At 49.8% G+C, this 18766-nt stretch overlaps 2 protein-coding genes across 2 annotated transcripts in view; one reads left to right on the forward strand and one right to left on the reverse strand.

Annotated features, from left to right (window-relative positions):
• Positions 1-18766, reverse strand: part of LOC308175884 (transcription factor IIIB 90 kDa subunit-like) — a gene marked incomplete at its 3' end in the record, with an annotated part of 66284 nt that overhangs the window by 23982 nt on the left and 23536 nt on the right. The window contains exons 7-12 of the mRNA XM_080550448.1: positions 13340-13489; positions 11609-11702; positions 10804-10930; positions 10203-10245; positions 9976-10068; positions 8062-8346 (exon numbers count right to left, since the gene is read on the reverse strand). Coding sequence (XP_080406574.1) covers positions 8062-8346; positions 9976-10068; positions 10203-10245; positions 10804-10930; positions 11609-11702; positions 13340-13489 — 792 coding nt within the window. The remainder of the gene's footprint in view (positions 1-8061; positions 8347-9975; positions 10069-10202; positions 10246-10803; positions 10931-11608; positions 11703-13339; positions 13490-18766) is intronic.
• On the forward strand, positions 14980-17756 carry LOC308163677 (BTB/POZ domain-containing protein 6-B-like; the record flags this gene model as incomplete). The annotated part of the gene is made up of 4 exons (XM_080537858.1): positions 14980-15380; positions 15880-15970; positions 16096-16214; positions 16724-17756. The coding sequence occupies 4 exons, from the start codon at positions 14980-14982 to the stop codon at positions 17754-17756; spliced, it is 1644 nt and encodes a 547-aa protein (XP_080393984.1).

The raw sequence follows: 18766 nt of genomic DNA on the forward strand, positions 1-18766 counted from the left end.
AACACTCTCCCTGTACACCCACAGCTCCAACACTCTCCCTGTACACCCACAGCTCCAACACTCTCCCTGTACACCCACAGCTCCAACACTCTCCCTGTACACCCACAGCTCCAACACTCTCCCTGTACACCCACAGCTCCAACACTCTCCCTGTACACCCACAGCTCCAACACTCTCCCTGTACACCCACAACTCCAACACTCTCCCTGTACACCCACAGCTCCAACACTCTCCCTGTACACCCACAGCTCCAACACGCTCCCTGTACACCCACAGCTCCAACACTCACCCTGTACACCCACAGCTCCAACACTCTCCCTGTACACCCACAGCTCCAACACTCTCCCTGTACACCCACAACTCCAACACTCTCCCTGTACGCCCACAACTCCAACACTCTCCCTGTACACCCACAACTCCAACACTCTCCCTGTATGCCCACAACTCCAACACTCTCCCTGTACACCCACAACTCCAACACTCTCCCTGTATGCCCACAACTCCAACACTCTCCCTGTATGCCCACAACTCCAACACTCTCCCTGTACACCCACAACTCCAACACTCTCCCTGTACACCCACAACTCCAACACTCTCCCTGTACACCCACAACTCCAACACTCTCCCTGTACACCCACAACTCCAACACGGTAATCAAGTTCGCCACAGACGCAACAGTGATTGGCCTGATCACCGACAGCGTCAAGGCGGCCTACAGGAGTGAGGTGGACTGCCTGGCTCAGTACAGCCAGGCCAATAACCTCGCTCTCAACGCCGACAAGACCAAGGAGCTGGTGGTGGACTTCAGGAAGAAGAGGCAGGTGCAAGACCCCGTCACCAACACCGGGTCAGCTGTAGAGAGAGTCAACAGCATCAGGTTCCTGGGGGTTCACGTCACCAACGACCTCACCCGGGACGAACGCACCAACCAGGTGGTGAGAAAAGCACAACGATGCTCGCGTCTTCCATCTCAGGCGGCTGGGCCGCAGATCCTAGGGGCCTTCTTCAGAGGCACCACCGAGAGCTTCCTGACAGGCTGCATCCCTGCCTGGTACGGGAACTGCACTGCCCCAACCCACAAAACACTGCAAAGGGCAGTGCAGACAGCTGAGAGGATCAGCGGATGTGAGCGTCTCTCCATCCAGGACACCTACAGTGTATCAGGAAGGACCCCAGCGACCCCAATCAGAGTCTGTTGGAGATACTGCCGTCAGGGAAACGGTACCGTAGCCTCGGGGCTGAAACCAAGAGGAGGTCAAACAGATACAGTATGTCCCACAAGCCTTCAGGCTCCTAGGGAAATGCACTGGAAGAAAATAAAAGGAGACTGTCTGCCCCAAAAACCATCCTCACTACAAAAATTATATATATTATATGACTACTGGAACACTACCTGACTACTACTTGAACTTCCTGTACTTTATCATATCTGTATTATACTGCATATTGTATGATATGCATTTCATCATATTAATACATAACCTGTACAGCATTTTTGTGCTACTGTTTCTACTGCAGTACGACTGGTTCCGCTGTAGTACGACTACCATCACTTTATCATTTTATTCTACTATAGTATTACTTACCGGTACCTTACTTTTACTTTATTCTATTATTGTTGATGTTGTATCCTGCTGCAATGCCAATGTCGAAGAACCTAAACCTAAGAATTGTACTCTTGTGTGGCTTTACATTGGATGTAATAAAAGCAATTCTGATTCTGATTAACATAGATACAGCTAGTCTCTTTCAACAGAGCAGCTATTAAAGGAGTTATGCATTACTGCTTCCCTCACAGTGAAATAAATAAATAAATGGACTGACTTATATAGCGCCTTATTCCAAACAGCCGATCTGCCGACCTTGCGATCATTAGACACTGGCTCTACCTCCTGAGCCACAGCCACAGCCACCACTACACTACTGTATTATATGAGGTGGTGGGGGTCTAGTAGGGGTAGTGGTGGTCTAGTAGGGGGTAGAGGTGGTCTAGTAGGGTTAGTGGTGGTCTAGTAGGGGTAGAGGTGGTCTAGTAGGGGTAGTGGTGGTCTAGTAGGGGTAGTGGGGGTCTAGTAGCGGTAGTCGTGGTCTAGTAGGGGGTAGTGGTGGTAGTGGGGGGCCTAGTGGTTAGTGAGTTGGACTGGTGATCAGAAAGACATGAGTTCAAATCCCACCTGAAAACACCACCACTAGTGAGCCCTTAGGTAAGGCTCTTACCTAACTTACTCCAGGGAGTAACCCTGTAATGTCTAATAGTAAGTTTAGCGTCTTGCTAAACGGTTAAATTATAAATGTAAAATGTATATGTTTTGTTTGCACACTACTGTAGCTCTGTGCCTCGCCCACCCCACCCCCCATCACAACACCTAGGCCTGGACCACCACCCCCCCCCCCCCCCCCCTGCCTGAGGGCTTCTGGCAGCTCCTCAGCTACCCAGAGATCCCAGCAGAGATCCCGGCGCAGCCTACGTATAAATGCGATGAGCCCCAAAGATTCCTGAGGCCTTTTCCTTTCAGGAGGCGCATCGGTTTTCCAGTCAATCCTTCTTCTCTTCTCCTCCTGAGCCCCTCCAGAGAGTGCACTCCATCATTCCTCCCCTCCTCTACGCCGGAATAGGAGGAGAGGGGGAGGCGAGGGAGGATGAGGAGGAGGGGGAGGAGAGAGCACTCTTAGATCATCCAAAGAGTGGGCTGTGTGTCCACAAGCTAAAATACACCACATTTCTGCTGCCTGTGTCCTCAGAGATGAGTAACCTGACCCCCCCCACCCCCAACCATCGTCCCCCCCCCCATCCCCCCATCCTCCCACACACACACCTCCCCCCCCCCCCCCCACTCCCACACACGGTAGGGTCCCAGGCGGTCTGCCTGTGATGTGGTCACAGATTACAAGCAGTGCTGCAGAGGGTTCGCTGATAAAGGAGGGGAAAAAAAGGGAGGGAGGAAAAAAAAAATAAAGAGGAAAAAAAGGCCCTCAGGAGCAAACCAGGGCAGGTGGGAGAGACGGGCTTTTGAAGACGGAGAGAATGAGACGTGAAGAGAGAGAAGAAGAGAGAGAAGAAGAGACTACCAGAAGTTCACTGATCTCCTTGAGCCCGTATTTCATTCCAGTGTTGTTTTTCAGAGAGAGAGAGAAAGACACACATGGAGAAAAAAAAAAAAAAAGTAAATGAGAAGAATCGTCGGCGCTTGAATCTGTCCTGGAGCTCCTTCGCACCTGCGTTCTCTCACTCCCCCTCCCCCTCTCCCCCTCTCTCCCTCCCTCTCTCTCCCTCTCCCTCTCTCTCTCTCCCTCTCCCTCTCCCTCTCCCTCTCTCCCTCCCTCTCTCCCTCTCCTCACAGAAAACAAAGACAAGAGGTTTGTGTGTGATCCTGAGAATAAATCGGCGTGGTGACACACTGCTCACAGTTCACCGTGATCAAACTTCAGAAGGATCACCATTATCCAGACTTCAATAATCCCCAGCATGTTACTAACAATACCGCTCCCCCATATATCAAACCGGCTTTCCCTTTGGCCTGAAACACGATAGGCCTCATTGTTTTCGACGTTCCATCGCTTAACCAGTCCACAGTCCACCGGTTTATAAAACCAGCCTGGTTTACAGGCGGTGCTGCCCTCAAGACAACCGGAGAGATGAGGAGGAAATAAATAACGTGTGATATTCTCACTGACACAGTCGGCCCCGGCAAGCCCATTAAAAACTGACCTCCCTCACCTTGACAGAGACCAGACAGACCCTACTCCCACTCAACCACCTGCTCCTACTCAAGCCTGTGCCTCTCTGCTCTGAGCCAAAGAGGGAAAGCGGGGGGGGGGAGGGGGGAGGGAGGGAGGGGTCGGGGAGGGTGAGGGAGTGAGAGAAAGGGAGAGGGTGTGAGATATCACTGTGCTGGGGGCATGTAATGGATGTGTACTTGGTTCACCATATTGGGCACATCTCCAGCGCCAAACCTTGAATTCAGAGGAGAGCCCCTCCCTCCCCATCCCCCTCCCCCATTCCCCCACCCCCGTTACAATTTCAGCCTGCTTTACTTATTGCTTTCAGTCCATCAGATGTCCACCACCCAAGCACCCGGCAGCTGTTTACAGCATTCACACATTCTACTCCTTCTTGTAAGAATCTGTGCATATTGCAAGATATTTTGAAGTCATAAATTAAAACACTTAGCGCCCTGAAACTAGACTAGGATCGAGGTTTACGCTTTTCGGGAGCACTGCTTGAAATCCAACATCCTGGTACTTCTCTCCTTTACTGAACTAGGACGTCTTTATTCACTGTGACATAAATCCTGTTTTTTTTGGTTCTGTGACAGAACTGGTCGGTCCGTACCGAGGGGGTTAAAAACCCTGTCTGTGATGTAACTCCCGGGGAGTCACGTGACTTCCTGCTCCGGCTTGTTAAGCGGTTCCTGTCAGCTCCACTCAGGCAGGGATGCAGCAGACATATGGCTTCTTCCCTATCCTCTCCGCGGGCCGGGGAGACGGATAATGTCTAATCATGGCTCACTCGTATGACATGTGTCACAGGAAATGATGGAAAACCACAGACAGAGCCCCAAGGGGTGGGGGACAGGGGGGGGGGAGGGTAACGGGGGGGGGGCATCATGCAAAGGCGTAGTAATAATAATCCTTCAGCAGGCAAGCTTCACATAAAGATGTCGAGGACGTTTTTCCTTCGACGTCGATGTGCACCAGACTTCACCTTCACATGTTTTGTAGCCTCACCCTGTGTTGTCACCTCTCCATCCATCTCTCCCTCCATCCCTCCCTCCCTCCCTCCATCCCTCCATTCCTCCCTGTCCCCACCCCTCCTTCTGCACACGTTTGTAGTCTAACCCTGTGTTGTCACCTCTCCATCCCTCCCTCCCTCCCTCCCTCCATCCCTCCGTCCCCACCCCTCCTTCTGCAGAGGGGATGGTCAGTCATTCAGCCATCTGTCCGCCCGGCCCTACTGTACCGCCCCTGGCATTGTAAACACCCCACCCCCCTCATCTCCGCCTCCCCCCCTCCTCTCCTCCTCCTCGCTGTGGAATTGAGGCATCTCCAGCTGTCAGAGGCGGAGAGGGGACATGAATGCACTGAGAGGGAAGGACGCGTGTGTGTGGAAGGACAGGGGGGGGTGGCAGGAGGGGGGGGGGGTGGGGGTAGAAGGACAGGGGTGTGTTTAGGACAGGGGTGTGTTTAGGACAAGGGGGGCAGTTTGTGTAGGAAAGAGTTGTGTGTAAAAGGATGGGGGGGGTTTGTGTAGGACAGAGGTGTGTAAAAAGACAAGGGCGGGGGTGGTTTGTGTAGGACAGAGATGTGTGTAAACAGGGGGGGGCAGTTTGTGTAGGACAGAGATGTGTGTAAAAAGACAAGGGGGGGTGGTTTGTGTAGGACAGAGATGTGTGTAAAAAGACAAGGGGGGGTGGTTTGTGTAGGACAGAGGTGTGTGTAAACAGGGGGGGGGGGTTTGTGTAGGACAGAGATGTGTGTAAAAGGACTGGGGTGTGTGTAGAAGGACAGGGGTGTGTGTAGAAGGACAGGGGTGTGTGGAGAAGGACAGGGGTGTGTGTAGAAAGACAGAAGTATGTGTAGAAGCGTGTGAGAGAGGAGGTGAGGCCCATCTGACCTCTCTATGATTGCCTTTTCTCTAAATGCCAATTCCTTCCTTAAAAAAGGCGAGCCAAGATAGGCCCGGTGGAGAGAACGTGCTACTGCGGACGCAGGGAGTCACTGATGAACAACATGTTCTGTTCAACCTTGAACGGTTCCTACACAGACATCAGTAACAACGACAGCTTTTAAACAGCCAGGGTAAACAGCACCACAGGAGGGGGAGGCCACAGGGCTGCCGACAGGGCCCACATCTTCCAGGAGCCTCGCCGTGACCTGCACTTATATAGCGCCTTATTCCAAAGCGCGTTACAACGGCCTCTCATTCACCCATTCACACACACACAGCAATGGCGGCAAGCTACCATGCAAGGCGCCGGCCCGCTAAGTTTTGGGGAGCAATTTGGGGTTCAGTGTCTTGCCCCACCTCGACACCTCGACATGTGGCCAGCCGGGGTTTGAACGCCCGATCTGCCAACCTTGCGATCATTAGATGCCGGCTCTACCTCCTGCGCCGCAGCCGCTATTTTATTCTGGTAATTGTTGTAGTTGTTAGTGTTCAGAGCAGTAGTCGTAGTGTCTGCTTATTAAAGGACGGGCAGCTTTCAGTATCTATGGGTAATAACATCACTGTCTGTCGCCTTCCCAATCAACACCTGGTTGTATATCTCTTTTAAGTAATTTTTTTCTGAGTGGGGCAGTCCCACTCGTATTTTTCATTTTGTTGGACAGATACAGTGAAGACAGACAGGAAAGTAAGGAGAAGAAGGGAGAGAGGGCATGTCAGCAGGGCATGGGCCGGATTCAAACCCATGCCAACATGGGCATAATATGTGTGCACTGTAGACCACGGTGCTAGACCACTGGACCATCCCAGGCCGCATATATCTCCAAATCTGGTGTGAGTTGGAGCTCGCTTTCGGCAGCAACTCAAATCCACAAAGTGCGAAGTCAGGTTCCCCCAGAAGAAGAAACATCAGCTCAGTCCAGACAGGCGTTGCTGACAGCAGAGTGCCAGAGGGGTTTGAGTTCTCTGAGGCCGTTAAGATTAGGAGTAAATGTCATTGATTGGACTAAGTGCCTCGCTGAAAAACACCGGCCCTCAATCAATGCCGGGCCGGCTGTAATGTACGGGACAGTGCTCCCTTAAGGCTGGACCACAGACGTCAGGGGATGTTTATACCCTGGGTCGTCCTGGACTCTGCTGAGTCACAGACAAACAGCCAACGCTACAGGATTCGACTCCATAGCGAACTTAAGAAAACAGCAAAATAAAAAAAACGCCATTACTCAGAAACGTGTGCGTTGAGCGACTTTAAATTCACTGCTCGACACTCCCCGAAAGACCTTTAACCTTCCCACTTAAACCCTGCCCAAATAAACACTGTTTACATAAATGAACTGTTTCTTGATCTCTCGTACGAGTGCACACACACACACACACACACACACACACACACACAGGGATGAAAGACACTGCAGTAATGACAAGGTACTCCTTGTCCACTTAATACTTCAAAGATTGAGCTGGGGGCCCCTTGAACCTCCTCCGCTCCAAATCCCGCGGCAATCATCCCAGCCTGAGAGCGCACACACACACACAGACACCCCGTAACCCTGCGTCCAGCAACCAAACAGCCAGCTGCAGATACAGCACCAAGCTGCGCCCAATCCAAAACAAAGAGGTACACACACACACACTAAAGACTGATTTACTAAGACACAACCACACACACACACACACACACTAAACACTGATTAACTAACACACACACACACACACACACACACACACACACACTAAACACTGATTAACTAACACACACACACACACACACACACTAAACACTGATTAACTAACACACAAACACTAAACACTGATTAACTAACTAACACACACACACACAAACACACACTAACCCTACACACACACACACTGGGACAGGAGTAGTTTCCTCTAACCCTCCTCTTCCCTGATGCAGATGCAGCCTTACGTTACAAACTACCAAATTAAAAGCCCTCAATCAGAATGACTCAAGGGTTAATACAGATCAGCCGACTCAAGGCCGCGTAGGATGACAAATCCTCATGACAAACGTACACACAGATGACTCAAGATGACGTTGTCACATCGACAAAACCTTTAATCCCATTTATGTGAAAGCATATGATTCTGTCTGTGATTCATCCTGATGGTGTAATGGAGGGTGTTCTCAGCCAGGCTCATCCGCGTGTGTGACTGCGGGAGGTCAGTGTGAGAGTGGCCATGGGGATATTCCTGTGTCTTTTACGAGTGGTTAGACCACAACCACTCCTCCCCATTGGTTCCTCTAAACCCCTCTCCTCTCCTGAAAGAAGTAGAAATCTTTGGAGACACAGTATAGGGGGAAGCAGGACCCACCCTTCCTGTCAATTTCTACTGTCTCTATCCCGTTTTTTGTTTTTTTATAATTAAAAGCTCACCGTTCTCCTTCCCGTCTCCGATGCACTCTGTGATGGCCTCCTCTGTGAGGCCGAGGGAGGCTGCGGTGGGCAGAGGCCCGATGAGGGAGGCCAGCGACGGGCCTCTGCGTGGAGGCCTCACCACCACCTCCCCCCCCTCTCCCCCTCCCTCCCCCTCCCCCACAGAGGGCAGCGCCTGGTCCCCCAGGTCCTGGTTGAGGTGGCGGGCCACGGCCCTAAGCTCCTCCTCATCCAGCTCTAGCTCATCCCCCTCGAGCGACACCTCGTCATCCTTCTGCTGAGAATCTGAGACAGACAGAGACACGATGAAGAGAGAGAGAGAGAGAGAGAGAGAGAGAGAGAGAGAGAGAGAGACAGAGACAGAGACAGAGAGACAGAGAGAGAGAGAGAGAGAGAGAGAGAGAGAGAGAGAGAGAGAGAGAGAAGGAGAGAGACAGAGAAGGAGAGAGAGACAGAGAGAGAGAGACAGGGCTTTTACAATCAGGACAGAGATACATTTATTTTTTTCATTTTTTGGCGTTTAGCAGACACGTTATTCCAAAGCGACTTACAATCTATATGTTTGACTAAGCAAGTAAGTGAATCATCAATCCACCAGTCGTAGCAGGAAGTGTAATCTAGCACAGGCCGGGGGCCATTGGCATTCTTTGTGATAGAAGAAGAAAGAAAGAAAGAATATATATTTTTCTTTTTCTGACACTAGAGAAACAGTACAAGGGGGGGGGAAGCAGAAATCTTAGGAGACACAATGAAGCTAATCAAAGCTGTCACACAGGGCTCTGACAATCAGGAGTCATTCACATTTAGCAACGGGGGTCTGTTGTCCATATGTGCAACAAAATTGTCATTCTTTATTGTTTTCTTTCTTTCTTTCTTTATTATTTGTTGTTTTTCAATTATTTCCTTGTCAGGAATCCGACCGTCAAGCTGTCAGAGTATCATGATGACATTCATTTCAGCATTAACAGAAGCTGAGGGTAAATATAGTAACTGTGCTCCACTGATCAGGCAGCTGAGCAACAGGCTTGGACCCACTGACAGCCGGTCCCCCCGCCCCCCCTCCCTGGCCTCCCCCCCACCGCCGCTGAGCGCATGCAGAGGGGAGGGAGGCCTCACAGAGATGGACAAAACACAACTAGGACGGCAGGTTGAAGATGTAGCCTGTCACAGTTACTTAGAGGGCAAATATACAAAAAAAACATACAAAAAGTGCTTTTTTTTCATTCGCACTTTAGTAAACAACAGATTCTCATTTATATGTATCTAGATGAACCAACGTTTCAAGCACTTGGGAAGGTTGACTGGCTCCTCCTTGACCCAGCGCTGTGGTACACAGCCTGCTCCCTGGGGAGGGGGGGGGGGGGGGGGGCTAGAGAGCGATCAGGGCCCCTGGGGAGCTAGCAGGGCCCTGTGTCTCTTCCCTGGGGAGGGGGGGGGCTGGAGGGGAGGGGGGGCTGGAGAGCTAGTAGGGCCCTGTCTCTCACCTCCTCTCTGGGGAGAGCTAACAGGAGGGCTAGCAGGAGCTAGCAGGGCTGGGGAGGGAGGGCTGGGGAGCTAGTAGGGCCCTGTCTCTCACCTCCTCTCTGGGGAGAGCTAACAGGAGGGCTAGCAGGAGGTAGCAGGGCTGGGGAGGGAGGGCTGGGGAGCTAGCAGGAGCTAGCAGGCTAACAGCCTAGCACAGCAGGGTTATGGAGCTAGCAGTACAGCTACCCTAGCACAGCAGGGCTCTGCGTGTCTCACCGTTCTTGGCGAGGGAGAGCTTGGGGGGCTGGGGGGGCTGGCTAGCACAGCAGGGTCTCTCTGTGTCTCACCTCTTCCCTTGGGAGAGCTAGCAGGGTTATGGAGCTAGCAGGCTAGCAGGGTTAAGGAGCTAGCAGGCTAGCTGCCTAGCACAGCAGGGTCTCTGTGTCTCACCGTTCTTGGCCAGGGAGCCGTACAGGCCTCTCATCTTGGGCCGGCTGTTCTCCAGCTCCATCTCTATCTCATCCTCGTAGCTGTGGATTTCGCCTGTTGATAAGACAAAAGATAAAGACCCCCAAAAACCTGCTGACTGCGCTCCGCACTTTAACGTTTTTGATGACTTTTTTTCTTCTTTTTTTTAGTGTTAGAGAAACTTGACAAGACATGAATCATATCTCTACCTTCGTCCACATCGCCCATCTTCTTCTCCAACTCTATCTCAAGCTAGAAGGAAAGAAAGACAAGAGTAAAGTCAGGGTGTTGTAACAGACTGACCAATGGCTAAACAACAGCCATACAAGGCTGCTACAGGTAGGACAGAGTTGACCTATCAACTGTCACTGCTCGTCCAGATAGGACAGGTAGGATAGAGTTAGAATTTGCCATTTAGCAGACTCTTTTAATCCAAAGCGATTCACAATTACAAACAAATTCCCCCTGGAATAACTGAGGGCTAAGTGCCTTAAGCACACACTATTGGTGGTGTTTCAGGTGGGATTTGAACTCACAACCTTCCGATCACCAGTCCAACTCACTATCCACTAGACCACCACTAACAGAGGTGGACAGAGTTAGGACAGAGTTAGGACAGAGTTGACCTATGAACCGTCACTGCTGGGGGGTATTCATGAACACCGATAAAGGAAAATCCAGGCATATTTTTGATAAATCCTGCGAGATAAAAAAAAACATCCAGCCTCGCGAGACTTATCAAAATAAGCCTGGATTTTCCGTAGCGACGTTGATGGAATACCCCCCTGGTGTGTCTGCGTTCCTCCACACCTCCTTCAGCTTCTTCTTCCTCTTGCCGGCGGTGAAGGAGGGGGGGTCGCACTCCTGCTCCAGGTCCACCTTCATGAACTCTGAGATGGTCAGCTGACTGGTGGGCGTGTCCTCGAACTCATTCAACCTGTCGTCATGGAAACACAACAGAGTTCAACACCACACTCCATCTGAAGAATATGACTGAACATAAGTATGCCAGTATAATCCAAAGCGACTTACATTGCAGTGAGCACATACATTTTTCTGTATATATGGTCCCAGCGGGAATTGAACCCACAACCTAAGTGTTGTTAGCACCATGCTCTACCAACTGAGCCACAGAGGAACATTGAAGCCAGGTATCCCACCACATACATCTCAGGGTAGAACTGTGTTTCAGGGCCCTTTCTATCCACGAGAGAGAGAGGCCTACATTCTCATACTCTACATACCCCCCCCTTGTACTGTTTCTCCTGTGTCTAAAAACATCTTTCTTTCTTCTTTTATCACAATGACTGCCAATGGCCCCTGGCCTGAGCTAGATTACTCTTCCTGCTACGACTGGTGGATTGATGATTCACTTGCTTAGTCAAATGTATAGATTGTAAGTCGCTTTGGAATAAGGTGTCTGCTAAATGCCAAAAATGTAAATGTAGCCGTAACATCCCACCACGTACATCTCAGGATATAACCGATTTTCAGGGGCCTTTCTACACACGAGAGGCCGACATTGTTTAACTGTAGGGATCCATGAACATTCTGCCTGGTGTGTTCAGACAAATCAATTTGGACACTCTCTTCTCTGTTTGTAAGCAGCTCTCACCTCTTCCTCAGCGTGGACTCACACACCTTCACCACGCTGATGATCTCCTTAATGGTGCGCCGGAACTCGTGCATGCGAGCAGCGACCAGCAACGCTGAGAACACAAACACACCTGACAGGTGAGAGGAGCTGAGGACAGAGACACACCTGACAGTTGAGAGGAGGAACCCAGGTTCTAGACGGGTTCTAGACTTTCATCACCACCAAACCATCCACTCCTCGCCACACCATCCAACATTTTTGAATTCATTATGCCATTCAGCAGACGCTTTTAATCCAAAGCGATTTACAATTACAGGGACTTTCCCCCTGGAGTAACTGAGACCTTACTCAAGGGCACACTACTGGGGGTGTTTTGAACTCACAACCTTCCGATCACCAGTCCAACTCACTATCCACCATCCTCTCCTTGCCTCACCACACAATCAAGTTCATCAGTTCGCCCCATTACAATGGAAGCACTTTGGGTGTGTAGAAAGGTGTTCTATATATATATATATATATATACAGAAATGCAATCAATTATTATTAGCAGTAGTAGTAGTAATATTAACATCATGTGAGTTATATTGTAAACCTTGCTTAATAAGTATATGTAGTTAAATAACAGTCATGTTAACAGGGTGTCCTTGCACAGTCTTTTAACAGACAGGAAGCTAGCATCCATCTTGGCATGCAGAGTACAGCTACAGTCCTACGGGCTCAGGCTGTCAGGTTTAAGACCCGGGCGGTCGGTCTCTCTCCAACATATTCCCTTCATGGTGAGTAACAGGCTCCTGCTCCTCTAAACTTCTCCTTCCTCCATGTAAGCGAATCCCCTGAATGATTAATGGGGAGCAGTTAATTATTCAGACGTTGCAGCTGAGGAAGAGAGAGAGAGACAGAGAAAAGTGAAACCCCGAGCATAAATGTACACATGCCAGAAGGAAGTTGGTTATTTAATTCCAGGGGGCATCTTGATGCCGTGATGCAACTCAGCAACACGGGAGCTTCTGGTTAACACCAGTTAGGGGGCTGGGGGGCTGGGGGGGGAGGGCACAGTTCACAATGCATTCAAGGTGATTGAAGGTTCAAGTGATGACTTAAGTGTTATCTGTAATCAGTGACCATCTATGATTGCGGGGTTACCGTTGGTTACAGTTACCGGGGGCGACGGCCAGGGTACTCACACGTCGCCTGTGATTATGTTCTAGTGTTCTATTTTGGAACCGATGGTTAGCTCTGACAACCTGAAGTAAACTGTGGTTTACCTGTAGAACCGGTGGTCATACAGACATCATATGGAGGTGCTGGGCTGAATGGTTTACCTGTGCTAATGGTTTACCTGTGGTCGTGGTTACCTGTGCTAATGGTTTACCTGTGGTTGTGGTTACCTGTGCTAATGGTTACCTGTGCTAATGGTTACCTGTGATGATGGTTTACCTGTAGTCATGGTTACCTGTGGTCGTGGTTACCTGTGCTAATGGTTACCTGTGGTCATGGTTACCTGTGGTCATGGTTACCTGTGCTAATGGTTACCTGTGCTAATGGTTACCTGTGCTAATGGTTTACCTGTGCTAATGGTTACCTGTGGTCATGGTTACCTGTGGTCATGGTTACCTGTGCTAATGGTTACCTGTGCTAATGGTTACCTGTGCTAATGGTTTACCCGTCCCCATGGTTACCTGTGCCCCTGGTTACCCCGTCCCCATGGTTCCCCCCATTCCCCTGGTTACCCGTCCCCACGGTTACCTGCGCCACACAGCCCAGACGGCCTGCGCCCTGTGTGCATCCAGTCCCTCTTCATCCTCTGCAGCAGCCGCAGCGCCGTCATGCTAACCTCGTGGTTCTTCTCCCCGAACTCCAGCAGGTGGGCGAAGCGAGGGATGTAGAGGCAGGGGTCTAGAGGGAGGGGGGGGGGGGGTGAGACACGCCCACAGCGACCCACATTGTGACTGACCAATCAGGACAAATCTATTAATACTTCCTAAGTTGGCGGAGGAGAGAGTTGCTTTGGAGGTGATCGTCACGTCAAATTATCCACTTTCGCAGCGACAGAGCCCTCTGTTGGGAAGCCAGTAGCGTAGTAGCGGTAATAGGACACTTCTCTAGAGCCCCCCTCCTCCCAACTCCCCCCTCCTCCCTCAGTCTCTGACCACCACTGGAGCTAATACGGCTCTGGCTCAAGTCTCCACAAAATAAACTTGAGGCTGTGCCCCCTAATAAACCTGCACTCAGCCAAGGCAATAAGATACAGCGTGCACAGTCAGGTTGTGTGCATCTTATACACTTGAGGATAATAAATTGTATAATTGATGCCTCTCTGGCAGGCAGTTATGCACGGCAGAGACAGAGCCAAATGGATTTTCTCTGCATCATCACAAAGTTTAAAATCAAACTCCAATGTAAACACCACTTTTAAAACACATTTATTTTGAACTCTGCTTCAGAAATTTTTATAAAATGATACATACAGAGCAAACTTGTTTACTAGTTTGTGAACATTTGTCGTCAAATATTCCCACACAACAACAACACCTGAATGTTTCTCCTATAGGCTATATGTCATATCCACGAATAACGTAATTATAATAATCATAATCATACATTGGAAATAATTTTGTCACTGTGATTGTGTGCGCTGTTTCAGCAGTCTGCAGTATGCGTGTGTGCGTGTGTGAGTGTGTGTGTGTGTGTGTGTGTGTGTGTGTGTGTGTGTGTGTGTGTGTGTGTGTGTGTGTGTGCGTGCGTGCGTGTGTGCATGTGTGTGTGCTCGGGGGAGGCGCTACTAGGCGTCTGACGTTGATCGTATCCGCGTATCTGATTGGTCAGCGGAGAGCTGCGCGTCCGGGTGGATTACGCCAAAATAAAAAATAGACGGCAACTAAAAACTCCATACCCGACACATCGCTGCTCATATCGTATTCACACAGTCGTTACGACGGGACCAGCCGCCTCGTCTTCGGTGACAAGTCGCTTTAGGTGGAGGAAAAAAACATCTGCCAGGATTTTGTTCTGGAAAATAGCGACGAGGAGGACTACAAGCGAGCGACTCTGGATTTACGATCCGTCCGAGTGGGGATAAAACAGATCATAAAACGGGACGATCCGGGGAGAGAAATCTCCACCACGGAGAGGAGGAGATGAGATGAAAATGCGAAAAAAAAGTGTTTTGATTGGAAGTTGAAATACAAACTCCGCGGGATTTGATGTTGCTCTTAAAACTGATCCGCGGTTAGTAGACTTTAAAAAATCATCGACACATCTAAATGCGGCACTAGACTACGATTGACCAAAATACTGACAGAATCTGTATGGTTGCTTCCTAGATCCCCCAGCAGCGACTCCTAGTTTATTTATAAGAGAGGGGGGATAAACGCTTTTGTGCGCCGATGCCCACGGCCGACTGCAGGTTGCTCCATCATGGTCGGATCATGAGGTGTTTGACCTTCTTACTATTACTTCCAGAAACACTGAAAAAGTCGAAAAAGTCCGGGGGGAAACACTCACACTCGGGGGGCCGGTTCCCAGTATGCTATGAGATCCTAACCCTGTCCTTGACGAGCAAGAAGATGGCTGCAGAATTGCATCCTGCGACTTCCAACACCAACACCAACCTGCCCAATAGCGGTACGACGGTGACAGCGGCGGGGGACAGCAGAAAGACGAGCAGCGACGTGCAGGTCACACAGTCACCGACCCCGGCCTCGACCCCGACCACCCAGCAGAACATCTACAACAACAACGTCGACCCAGAGAGCTGGCAGTCCTCCCACCCGACCTTACGAGAGAGGTACAACTTATTTTTCGCTCGTGAGCTTGCATCGGTGTCCAATGCCAAGACATGTATCGAATGAATTAGTCTACAATTATATGCATATGTTATTATATGGATATGTACGGGATGTACATATACATGGATATATCTGGATCATACATTTATATGGGTGGATATGTTAAAGCACTTTGAGCTGCAACGTTTGCAGGAAAAGTGCTATATAAATAAAGGTTATCATTGTTGTTATTATTACAATATATATGCCACTTTTGTATTGGTGATGTTATGGCACCTCTCCATTGAGTGAATGAGATCCTGAAAATAGGCTGACAGGCAGCTGATGAAATTATGATTTTAGACATTTACAAATGGCGCAAAACAAAATACTATGCTCATTATCTATGTAGGGAAGGTAGAATGACTAGGCTATTGTATGAGAAGTGCATTGTGCATTATGGAAGAGCCATGGAAGTTTCACTTCATACCTATTAATACCCAACTGTCTCCTTCTTAGGAATGCCTTGATGTTTAACAATGAACTCATGGCCGATGTCCATTTCGTTGTCGGCCCCCTGGGTGAATCTCAGAAAGTGCCAGCGCACAAGGTAAGAAGGCCTTCCTTTCTCCATCTGGAGATATATATTCGACTTTGTTTCTGATCCAATACAGACGTTTACACACGTGACACAAGTCCCTAATGTATCCATTTGTCCTCCCCCCCCCCCTCCAGTATGTGCTGGCAGTGGGCAGCTCTGTCTTCTGTGCCATGTTTTACGGGGACCTGGCTGAAGGAGAGTCGGAGATCCATATCCCAGATGTTGAACCTGCTGCCTTTCTAATTCTGCTGAAGTAAGCCACTCCTCACCCCTCACAACCAGAATTAGACATGACAAGCACAATGTCACTTCAAAGGGGATATTATCGTTCATCCAAAAGCAAAAAAACGGTTGAATGCCAAAATGTTAAAGCACCAAAGGGCATGAGAAGAAGGGAAGAGCAGTGTAATTGCTGCTTTCTTTGCTCTTTGTTCTGAAATATTGAAACATTTCTATCATCCGAGGCTAATGATTCCTTCTTCTTGGGGGACTCTGACTGCAGTCTCAGTCTCGGAAGGGATATAAATAGGTTCTTTGCTTCTTTGTTGGTTCCATCTCTATTTGTCACTTGCCAATTGCAATGTTGCTCTTTCATCCCATGACAAAATAAGAGCAGGCTTAACTACGCCAAGTCATCCATCCTACTTTTCCTGGAAGGAACAGGGATTCAAGACCATAAATTCTGTATTTTTTCTTGTTTGCTTTCTTTTCACCACCACAAACATAACTGATTGTTATTCCTCCCTCTCTCTCCTCTCTCAGGTACATGTACAGCGACGAGATAGACCTGGAGGCCGACACCGTGCTGGCCACCCTCTACGCTGCCAAGAAGTACATTGTCCCGGCCCTGGCCAAGGCCTGCGTCACCTTCCTGGAGACAAGCCTGGAGGCCAGGAACGCCTGCGTGCTGCTCTCCCAGAGCCGGCTCTTTGAGGAGCCCGAGCTGACGCAGCGGTGCTGGGAGGTGATCGACGCGCAGGCCGAGCTGGCCCTCCGCTCCGAGGGCTTCTGCGAGATCGACCTGCAGACCCTGGAGATCATCCTGGAGCGGGAGACGCTCAACGCCAAGGAGCCGGTGGTCTTCGACGCCGTCATGAGCTGGGCTTCGGCGGAGTGCTCCCGGCAGGGGCTCGGGGTGACCGCCGCCAACAAGCGGGCCGTCCTGGGTAAGGCTCTGTACCTGGTGCGCGTCCCCACCATGACCCTGGAGGAGTTTGCGGACGGCGCGGCACAGTCGGACATCCTGACGCTGGAGGAGACGCACGACGTCTTCCTGTGGTTCACGGCTGCCAACAAGCCCGAGCTGGGCTTCCCCCTGGCCCAGCGGCAGGGCCTGGCGCCCCAGAGGTGCCACCGCTTCCAGTCGTCCGCCTACCGGAGCAACCAGTGGCGCTACCGGGGCCGCTGCGACAGCATCCAGTTCGCGGTGGACAAGCGGATCTTTATCGCCGGGCTGGGCCTGTACGGCTCCAGCGGGGCGAAGGCCGAGTACGCGGTCAAGATAGAACTGAAGCGGCAAGGGGTCGTCCTGGCGCAGAATAAGACCAAGTTCGTGTCGGACGGGTCGAGCAGTACTTTCTCGGTGTGGTTTGAGCACCCGGTGCAGGTGGAGCAGGACGCCTTCTACACCGTCAGCGCCGTGCTGGACGGGAACGAGCTCAGCTACTTCGGGCAGGAGGGGATGACGGAGGTGCAGTCTGGGAAGGTGACCTTTCAGTTCCAGTGTTCGTCGGACAGCACCAACGGCACCGGGGTGCAGGGGGGGCAGATCCCGGAGCTGGTGTTCTATGCATAAGCTGGACTTTATGTCGACTTTAACAGACACACACACGGAGGGATCATAACAGTACACCCATGCGCCTCCCTCCTTGCCTTGAAAATGTAACGTAGCATTAAAGACACGAGTATATCCATCCCCACTAATAACAGCTGATAGTTCTTTGAAAGACTATTATTATTATTATTATTATTACGTGAAGGAAAACATTGTTTTATCTTATTTATTTAAAAAAAAAAAACTGCTATTTTATTTTTAATTATTTTAATTATTAACGCTGCAACAAAAGAATAAGCAGTAAAGTCCTGTGTAAAAAGTTGTATTGCACTTGGAAAGCGGACGGACTCTTGCGATGTTGTTGTTTCAGTACATAAAGTACGAATTACCTTGTTTACAGCTTGATGCTGATAAACCCAGACCCAGTTCTGTATTCTGAGAGCTTATGAATCCACAGAAAAACCATAAAAAAGCTATGTGAGTTAAGCCTCTGGTGTTGCTGCCTTGTCATTATAAGAAGACTCACCTGGAGGTGAAATCTGTTGTTGTTTGGGTGGGATTAATATCACCTGGAGGGGGAAATCTGTTGTTGTTTGGGTGGGATTAAATATCGGGAGAGGGATTGTTTGGTGTTAGAGCACCCTCTAGGTAGACAGAGGAGAGCTACAACCTAATTAGGCGAAAGTCGTTCAGATACCTCTTAATATAAAGGAGGGATGTGTGGTATCTCTTCATATAAAGGAGGGAGGTGTGGTATCTCTTCATGTAAAGGAGGGAGGTGTGGTATCTCTTCATGTAAAGGAGGGAGGTGTGGTATCTCTTCATGTAAAGGAGGGAGGTGTGGTATCTCTTCATATGTTAGGGCACCCTCTAGGTAGACAGAGGATGCTAAATGGCAAAATTATTATTAAATTAATTAATTAAATAATTAAAATTAAATTATTAGAGGAGAGCTACAACCTAATTAGGTGAAAGTCATTCAGATCCCTGTGTTGTTGACATGTAACAGTCTCAGAGTTACAGTACTACTG

The sequence above is a fragment of the Nansenia antarctica genome, assembly GCF_963989245.1.
Source record: "Nansenia antarctica genome assembly, chromosome: 1".
NCBI classification, from domain to species: Eukaryota; Metazoa; Chordata; class Actinopteri; order Argentiniformes; family Microstomatidae; genus Nansenia; species Nansenia antarctica.